This window comes from Rhinopithecus bieti, unplaced genomic scaffold (genome assembly GCF_001698545.2).
Source record: "Rhinopithecus bieti isolate Rb0 unplaced genomic scaffold, ASM169854v2 scaffold_20891, whole genome shotgun sequence".
Taxonomy (NCBI): Eukaryota; Metazoa; Chordata; class Mammalia; order Primates; family Cercopithecidae; genus Rhinopithecus; species Rhinopithecus bieti.
The window spans coordinates 1,311,561-1,321,889 of record NW_016810137.1 but is presented as its reverse complement, the minus strand read 5'-3'; the positions used below and the strand labels follow the sequence as shown (position 1 = coordinate 1,321,889).

General features: G+C 37.6%; 1 protein-coding gene across 2 annotated transcripts in view; it reads left to right on the top strand.

Annotated features, from left to right (window-relative positions):
• Positions 1-10,329, top strand: part of LOC108541781 (myotubularin-related protein 13) — a 117,465-nt gene that overhangs the window by 49,940 nt on the left and 57,196 nt on the right. For both annotated transcript variants that reach the window (XM_017891446.1, XM_017891445.1), the window contains exons 9-10: positions 1,226-1,371; positions 4,104-4,302. In XM_017891446.1, coding sequence (XP_017746935.1) covers positions 1,226-1,371; positions 4,104-4,302 — 345 coding nt within the window. The remainder of the gene's footprint in view (positions 1-1,225; positions 1,372-4,103; positions 4,303-10,329) is intronic.

Below are 10,329 nucleotides of genomic sequence, written 5' to 3'. Positions count from 1 at the left end.
AAAAAAAAAAAAAAAAAAAATTTAAGTGTTGCCTGGGTATATGAAACAAAAGATATAGCTTTAGCTGGGAAAAAATTTCAAAACTCCCATAGAGTTTAAATTATACCTAGTGTTACAGCTCTTTTGGAATTTGTCTAGCAGGCTTTCCATTTTTTGCCAGAAAGCCCACTAATAAAAATTTAAAAATAAAAATAAGAGTTATACAAGTGACTTACAATAAGTTTAATTTAGCAAATATCAGTATTTTATGCTTCCCAGCAGTTATCTCAAACTTGTTTCATAACCTTCAGGTTTACATTGCAAATAACTAAAGACAGAGTCTGGTGAAACTGTTTTGACAATAAAAGAAGCCTTATCACTTTTTACTGAATGGCAGGAAAACACCAGAAGAGTTCTTTGTGATAGAGAAGAATATAATCAAGAACAGTCTTCAGAATCTTCACCTCCATCTGATTAGTCAGGAAATAGGTTCTCTGTTTAATTCTCTGGATTGCCTAGATTTTCTGTCAGCAAGAAGGGTTGTAAAGTGTTTGAATAAATAAAGTACTTTTAGGTCCAAATGATTTACATCTTAATTTCCCTTTAATTAAAGCTGATTCTCAAAAGGATACTCAAGTTTCTGATTTATTTTTATCCTCTCAAAAAAGGGGAATTATATTATTTTTCTATGCTTCTTAAGGTTTACAGCTAATCAGAGTCAGGACATCACATATACACACTTAAAACAGTTAAGAAATAAGCAAATGTGTTGCCAACTATGAAGGTCATATGATCTCAGAGAAAGTCTTGGGAGTTGGTAGAAAGAGAATTTGAGTAAGTAGAGAAGCAGGCAGGCTAGCTTTCCATGTAGGAGGACTCCAACAAGCATGCTTTGTGGGAACTGTGGTAGGGACAGTGGCATGGGGATAACCAGAGTGGGTTCAGGGCAGTCCTCCCCAAAAGCCAAACCAAGGAGTTTAGATATGGGGTGATAAGTAGTTTGTATCTCACTTTACGTTTTCCTGCACGTTTTGCCTAAGACAGTGTCCTGATGACAATGATGTTTTATGGGAAATTAGTCTACTGCCATATTAAAAATAACCTAAAGAAGGAGAGGCTTAACAAAAGTCTGGACCAGTAGTGGCTGTGGGAAAGGAAAAGAAACAATTTGAGCTAAGTAGGTATCAACAATACAAGTAGTGCTTTTATATTAAGTTAACATTCTCTTTGGTTTCATGACTTGTAGTACCTTCTCAAAAACAATTGTGAAAGGTGCCAAAAGGGCAGGGAAAATGACAATTGGACGGCAATATTTACTGAAGAAGAAGACAGGGACAATTGTGGAAGAAAGAGTAAATCGTCCTGGATGGAATGAAGATGATGATGTATCTGGTATGTGAGAACTTGAATTTCCTTCATTATTCAACTTTCTTATATGAATAAGAGACTAAAATGTAGTTGCACTTAAATTTTGATTCACGAAAACCTAGATCTCATGAGAAGATGGAAGCACTTACCAGCTTCTTAGAAGTGGGGGAAAAATATTTTCCCAGTATTCCATTGTTCAGGTAATATTTTGTTAAATTATACTTCTTCTTTACTAAATCCATACAGCTAATTGGTCATTTTTATGTGGGTCTCATTAAAGGAAGAAAGAAGGAAACCTCACTGCATGGGAAATTTAGGTATAGGGTAGTCCCCTGTATCTTATTCTTCTAGAATAAGAATTTAAGGTAAGGACATTGAACATTTCAAGTTGAAGATTTCAGTTTTTGGTAAGAACATTGTTGGTGCTCTTAATCAAAATGGGGGACCTAAGATGAAGGAATACTTAGGTCATAAGAAAAAATACTTGCTAAATATTTGAACGAATAGCTACAATACCTCTGAGTGGGAAAAATAGAGGCAGAAAGCTAGTAGCAAAATGTCTGAGTGACTGTTTCCCATTCTTAACCCGGTATCAAATAGGCTATGGAATCAGCACTACAGAAAAGCTGATATAATGGGAGGCAGAATGCCATTACACCCTTTTTTTCCCTCAGGATCTTAGAATCAGTCACCAGTGGTTATGTAAGAACTACTACTACTAACAACAACATTTTTAAAAAGAAACCTCATCTTTAGAGAAAGCACTGGCTAACAGGTCTCCATTTTCAGTTGCTGGGATAAAGAAGCTATGTGGGCTGGGCCCAGTGGCTCATGCCTATAATCCCAGCACTTTGGGAGGCTAAGGCAGGCAGATCACTTGAGGCCAGGAGTTCAAGACCAGCCTGGCCAACATGGCGAAACCCTGTCTCTACTAAAATAAAATTTTAGCCAGGCATGGTGGCATGCACCTGTAGTCCCAACTGCTCAGGAGGCTGAGGCATGAGAATTGCTTGAACTTGGGAGGAGAAGGTTGCAGTGAGCCGAGATGGCACCACTGCACTCCAGCCTGGGTCGGACAGAACAAGACTCTGCCTCAAAAAAAAAAAAAAGAACCTATGTAGTTTTGTATGTATGTATGCATGCCCTGGGTGAGAATGTGTACCTACAAGCTTGCCTATGGGGGCAGTGAAAATACTCACCATTACATTACTAAAATAACCATTTGTTGGAACCCTGATCTTTTCACAGTCGTATGTCAAGCCATAAAAATAGTGTTGCTACCCATCACTATTGACTCTTCTAACTCAATTTTTTTATGTTTCATGGAACAAAACTTATTATTCTATGATAATTATTCTACTAAAAGACAAAATTATATAATGTTCTTTGCTCCTCTGAAAATAAAAGGCCAACACAGAATTGATACCTGATTATATTGCATTGTGAAGTTCACAAATTGAAACACGAATTGAAGTTCACAAATTGAAACACAGCTGTTGATTTTCTGCTTTTTTAAAATATATTTTAATGAAAGAGGGCCATATCTTTGCCTGCACATTAGTACTTTGAGTACATTTTCAAAAACTTTGAAAGCTTGATTTGATGTCTCTTACTTTCAAAATAAATAAGGAAGTAAATTAGGACAGTTTTTAACATGGAATTTGTTTTTTTTTTTTTTCAGTTAGAACATGCAGTACCAATTAGGAATGTCCTTTTAAAAAAAAAAGCCTCCCTAAAATATTTGATTATTGAGTAAATTCTTCCACATCTAAAATCGTAAGGGATTCTGTAACCTGTGATTGTAAAACTGTGAGGGGGTTTCCCACGTACACCACATCCTCTAACAAAAATATTTCCAGGAAAAAAGTGTAACTTCTTTATACCTCTCTGAGGAAATACAGTTCTTTTTCCCTCTAATGAACTTCTGGTTAATCCAGAAATTTCTAATAAAAGTTTATGGTCTGAAAAGTAAACTGAAATCTGGATGATGAGCTTGTATAGTGATTATACAAAAGATAAATTTTACTGATGGGTTAGCCTCTGACAAACTTTGAGTGTTTTTATAGAATCCTAAATGGAAATCACTGCAATTTGACAATAAGCAAGCCTGCGTGAAACAGAACAGTGTAGGTAATGAATTCAAAATTATATTGTTTTTAGAAATTACTTAAATGGTATTATTTTCCTGACATTTTTTAGTTGAATTACTGATATTTTATTTCTTGACTATTCATTACACTTTTAATTTATGTTTATTTAAGTGTAATCCCTCACAGAAGTTATATGATTTAATTTGTGATATACATAATACTTGTCATCCTAATATAAACCTGTCTTGGTGTAAGGGTCTTCTTTAAAAGGAAGTGGGTTTTTTTGGGTTTTTTGGTTTGTTTGTTTGTTTGTTTTTGAGACAGAGTCTTGCTCGGTTGCCCAGGCTGGAGTGCTGTGGCACAGTCTCAGCTCACTGCAACCTCCGCCTCCCGGGTTCCAGTGATTCTCCTGCCTCAGCCTCCCGAGTAGCTGGGATTACAGGTGACTGCCACCACGCCAGGCTAATTTTTTGTAGTTTTAGTAGAGATGAGATTTTACCATGTTGGTCAGGCTGGTCTCGAACTCCTGACCTCGTGATCCGCCCGCCTCAGCCTCCCAAAGTGCTGGGATTACAGGTGTGAGCCACCATGCCCAGCCCAAAAGGAAGTTTTTAATCCTGTGCTTTGAGCTAATCATTTCTTCAATATCTATCTCTACCATCCCAGTTTCAGATGAGAGTGAGCTCCCCACAAGTACCACCCTGAAGGCCTCCGAGAAGTCTACAATGGAACAGTTGGTAGAAAAGGCTTGTTTCAGAGACTATCAGCGTTTAGGTTTAGGAACCATAAGTGGCAGCTCTTCCCGTTCAAGACCCGAGTATTTTCGAATTACTGCCTCCAACAGGATGTATTCACTCTGCCGGAGGTAAGTGTGTCAGTGGGCTGGAGAAAAAGAGGTCTTCTTTCCTTTCTTCTGATTTGAATCTTTAATAGGCCATTTGCATCCATAGCCCTGAGATAGATAAAAATGCCTGAAAATAAGAACAGGGTTTCCAGGATATGAGCAAGCATCTCATTGGCATTTTTGGAACAATTACCTTACTGAAAGTACCTCCAGTAGGTAAGAAGGTGAAAGGTAAACTACTCACCCCTCTATGAATTTCTCTTGTCTCTCTCTTCCCAGTTTGCTTCTTTTCTAGCATGACTAAAGATAACTTGAAGAACAGGATTTTCCCAGGCCAATAGAAGACATGAAAGTCTTTTGTAGACTGGGGAGCCACAAACTCTTTCTATAAAGGGTCAGTTGGTAAATATTTTCCGTTTATGAGCCATAGAGTCTCTTGTTGCGGCTATTCAGCTGTGCCGCAAAAGCAGCCACAGAGAGTAAGGAAATGAGTGGGCATGGCCATTTGTGGCCCACAGGCTATAATTTGCTGACCCAGGTGTAGGCAAGGGTTTCTTATGCCGTCTAACTGGAATGTTTTCAAGGGAATATTACTTAAAGGATGTAAATAAAGAGACATTTTCTTTTTCCTGTTCTTGTCATCTCTCACTGTTATTCAAATATTTTGAGCCTTATTCCATGCTTTACTATATGTAAATATATATTTTCTAAAATTACGTTTTCACCATTCACAAGTTTAGTCATTTTCATCTCTAGGTTAGTTGTTTTCTTTGCATTTATAAATTCCTGCTTAAACAGCTCTGAAAGCACTTTGTAAATTGTAAGCTTTGTACATATTTTAGAAAGTTGTCTTAATGTTACTGTTGGTTTCAACCCTGTTGCTCTTAAAGATAGATATGTCATTTTAAATGACAATTTAAGTTTACAAATATTAATATGAAACTTGAGAAACAAGTTGGGAATATAGTTTTGAGATTGTGGCCAAATAAACATTTTGAATGAAGTTCTGAAAAATTGGGACTCTGAGTATGCAGTAATTTTTCTGGAATTCTCTGTCATTCTAACTAAATGTTCTCTGAAGATAAGTCATGTTGTTGGGGTGTGATGTCCTGCTGTTTAGAAAGTTTGCTATCAAAATTATGCCAGCCATTGAGAAAACAGACTCATTTATCATTCCAATCTGTCAGAAGTAAAATAAAATTTTAGTAGATGACTTATTAGAACACTGTTTATAAAGCATTTATGGTGGTAAAAAGTAATATATATCCATTAAGTTTTAGCAGGAAGGAAATGGAATAAAAAATAATCCAAAAGAAGGCAAGAAAGGAAAAAAAAGGGGACATAGAACAAATGGAATAAATAACAAGTACTAAGATGGTAGATTTAAATTCAAATATATCCATAATTGCATTAATTATTAATTGACTAAATGTTCCAATTCAAAGAAAGAGATCAGGGTTTGCTTTAAAAAAAAAAAAAAAGTGGGCGCAGTGGCTCATGCCTGTGATCCCAGCACTTTGGGAGGCCAAGACGGGTGGATCACAAGGTCAAGAGATGGAGACCATCCTGGCCAACATGTATCTACTAAAAATACAAAAATTAGCTGGGCATGGTGGTGCACACCTGTAGTCCCAGCTACTTGGGAGGCTGAGGCAGGAGAATCACTTGAACCCTGGAGGCGGAGGTTACAGTGAGCCGAGATCACGCCACTGCACTCCAGCCTGGTGACAGAGCAACACTCTGTCTCAAAAAAAAAAAAAAAAAAAAAAACTTTCTGCTGCTTTTAAAGGACAAATCTAGTATACAAGTATGTAAAAAGGTAGAAAGTAAAAGGATAGAAAAAATACACCACACAAAACTAACTTTAAAAAAAGTTGTTGTCACTATATGAATATCAAAGTAGACTTTAAAAGCAATAAGAAAGGATGGTTCATAATGACAAAAGGTTTATTTTACACACAGTAATTCATTAAGACCAAATGGAGTTTATTATAGGAATAGAGTACTGGTTTGACATCTGAAAATCAGTCAGTGTAATTTACCACATTAACAGAATTAAAAAGTTTATTATATAAAGAAAAGCATTTTGGAAATGCAAAGTACACTTATGAGTTTTATTTATGTGAATTTATGTATGTAAATTCTGTATTTTTTGTCACATTTATGACTTTTAGAAAAAAGCTCTCAGCAAAATAGAGTAAGAATGAGCTCCCCATGAGTAGCGCCCCGAAGGCCTCAGAGGCGTCTGCAGTGGAACAGTGGGTAGCTCCTTAATCTTCTGTCTTAAAAATCCTGCAAGGAAATTACTTATCTTAAAAATAAATAAAATATTAAAAGCTTTTTCTCTGAAATCCGGACAAGGATGCCCATTATCACCATTTCTGTTCAGTGTTGTACTAGAGGTCTTAGGTAGTGCAGAGAGACTAGAAAAGTAATAAAAGGTATAAAGATTGAAAAGAAAGAAATAAAACTGCCATTACTCACAGATAACCAAAATGCACATGTAGAAAATCTGAAGGAATCTACCCATAAACTTTTAAAATTATTAAGTGGACTTAGTACAGGGTCACTGATAAGGTCACTAGTACAAAGTCATTTACAATAATTAGTCGTATATATACTGAAAACATTATTACAAAATGAAATTTTCAAAAAGTGGTGCTGTTTTGGTACTATTCCCACTATTTACAGTAGCAATAGAAAACATTACTGAGGGATGAATCTAATAACCTGTGCAAGACCTCTACATGGAATATTTAAAACAATATTGAAGATCATTGAAGAGCTAAATAAGTAGACATTTCAGGTTCTTAGATTAGAATATTCAATATTCTAAAACTGAATTTTCCTGAAATTGTTCTATAGAATCAACAGAGTCCCAATCTCAGCAAAATGTTAATGGAAACTGAAAAAGTAAATTCTAAGAGTTACATAAAAATGCAGAAGACAAAGAGTAGCCAAGTATTACAGAATAATACTATAGGATGTCAAGACTTTTTATAAAGCTACAGTAATTAAGACAGTATAGGATTGACACAAGAATGAACAAATTGACCAGTGGAGCAAAATAGGGAATATATTAAACAGAAATACCCCAACATATGTGGATACTTGATTTAAGATAAAAATAACAAGAGCAGTGGATAGAAAATGTTTTTTTCAATAAAGGATGCTGGGAAAAACTAATCTTGACCTCTACCTTATACCATTTACAAACGTTAATTCCCATTGACATATAGATCTATATGTAAAAGGTTAAAACAATAGGTTTGTTATTAAGGTTAAAACAAACTTAATAAAGCTTCTAGAAGATAAGAGAATGTCTTCATGACATTGAAGTATAGGGAAAGATTTCTTGGGATGGGAAAAACATTATCTATAAAGTAAAAAATTAATAAATGTAGAACTTCTGTATATCAGGAGATATCATCAAGAGAGTAAAAAGGACTGTAAATTGGAAATTTGAAAATTTGGAAAGTTGTCTAATGCTATCTAAACATTTAAACATCTACTGAACATATTCATAACCTATTACCTAGAAATTCTCCTCTTAGGTGGAGTAGAATTTCTAACAGAAATACATATGTGCTCCCAAAAGACATCTACAAGAATGTTCATGGCAACATTCTTAATAATTAAAAAAACTAGAAACTACTCAAAATCAACAAGAGAGTAAATAAATGGTATTATACTCACACAGTGAAATACTATACAGTAATGAAAATGAACAAACTACACGTGAGTACAATAACACGCATGGATCTCATAAACATAATATTGAGCAAAAGAAGCCAAACATGAAAGAATAAACTCTGTTAATTCCCTTTATCTAGAATTCAAAAAGAAGCGAAACTCATCCACATTGTTAGCATTCAGGATAGTAGTAATCTTTTTTTTTTTTTTTTTTTTTGAGACATGGTCTTGCTCTGTCTCCCAGGCTGGAGCGCAGTGATGCGATTCCAATTCACTGCAGCCTCAACCTCCCTGGCTCAGGCGATCCTTCCATTTCAGCCTTCTAAGTAGCTGGGACTAGGCACATGCCACCAAATCTGGCTAATTTTCTTTTTATTTTATTAATTTTTGTAGAGAAGAGGTCTCACTATGTTGCCCAGGCTGGTCTCGAACTCCTAGGCTCAAGCAATCCTCCCAGCTCAGCCTCCCAAGTGCTGGGATTACAGGTGTAAGCCACCGTGCCAGGCAGGATAGTGGTAATCGTTAAGAAGGAGGAAGAAATAGTGACTGGGAGGAAATACTAGATCTTGGATGCTTGTAGTGGTCCATTTCTTGACCTAGGTGGTAGTGATATCACCTAGATTTTGAGCATTTGTATGTGAATTATGCTTGAATTAAAAAGTTTCCACAACAGCTTCTGAAGCCTAGTCTACCTCTTAAGAGTTAACTGTAGAGCCCAGAGCTGAGGGCTCTGAGTAGTGGGTTAGGATGGGAAATTGATATATTTCATTATGAAGTGAGACTGGTACTGAGAGTAGCTTCTATTGGTCTTTAGGCTTCACACTATTTGCCCCAGCACTAGGGGCTATCCAGCTGTCATGCAAGCCCGTGTCAGGAAGCAGGAAAGAGTCGTAGATCTTGTATGTAACAGAACATGGTCTGTGTGTAGTGTTCATTCACAGTGCAAGGAGATGGCCCACTACAGGGGGCAGGGAGTGAAGGAGTGTGCTCCTTCTTTACCAGTTATTGAAGTAGCTCCTGGAGCCATTAAACATTACTCCCTTATCTAATACACACTGTATCTTGAAACAAGTTGGGAAAAACTGATATTCAGGTGGAGATAGAGGGTCCTAATCATGGAACTGCCTTTTCAGTCTTCATGAGTGACTATGTCTGTAGCTTGGTCTTTTCATCAGTTTGTGGTATTAGAAAAATTCAGGTCACAACTTCCTAGAGCACCAAAGCCCTAGGCTTTCCGAATGCTTATAAGGTATCATTGGTTAAGTATGGAAAGTTAATTTGGCATTCAGTAAAGTAGTTGAAGGTTATGATTTATGTGACCATAAACTGATTTCCTCTCCCTCCTCTCAGCACTGGTTCTTATCAAGATAAGGGATAAGAAGTTCTGGAAATGGATAGTGGTGGTAGTTGCACAACATTGGGAATGTACTAAATGCCACTGGTTTGTACACATAAAAAAGGATAGCATGAATCCCAGCACTTCGGGAGGCCAAGGTGGGCGGAGCATCTAAGGTCGGGAGTCCGAGACCAGCCTGACCAACATGGAGAAACCCCATCTCTACCAAAAATACAAAATTAGCCGGGTTTGGTGGCACATATCTGTAATCCCGGCTACTCGGAAGGCTGAGGCAGGAGAATTGCCTGAACCCGGGAGGCGGAGGTTGCAGTGAGCCGAGATCACACCACTGCACTCCAGCCTAGGCATAAAGAGCGAAACTCTGTCTCAAAAAAATAAATAAAAAATAAAATAAATAAGGATACCATGGGCCGGACGCAGTGGCTCACGCCTGTAATCCCAGCACTTTGGGAGGCCGAGGCATGTGGATCACCTGAGGTTGGGAGTTCGAGACCAGCCTGACCAACATGGAGAAACGTCTCTGCTGAAAATACAAAATTAGCCAGGCATGGTGGCACATGCCTGTAATCCCAGCTACTCGGGAGGCTGAGGCAGGAGAATTACTTGAACCCTGGAGGCAGAGGTTGCAGTGAGCCGAAATCGTGCCATTGCACTCCAGCCTGGGCGACAGAGTGAAATTCCGTCTCAAAAAAAGGATAGCATGGTAAATTTTATGTTAGGTATATTTTACCAAAATTTAAAATCACCAGCCGGGCGTGGTGGCTCATGCTTGTAATCCCAGCACTTTGGGAGGCTGGGGCGGGCTGATCATGAGGTCAGGAGATCGAGACCATCCTGGTCAACACGGTGAAACCCCGTCTCTACTAAAAATAAAAAAAATTAGCCGGGTGTGGTTGCAGGTGCCTGTAGTCCCAGCTATTCGGGAGGCTGAGGCAGGAGAATGGCGAACCCGGGAGGTGGAGCTTGCAGTGAGCCGAGATCGCGCCAGTGCACTCCAG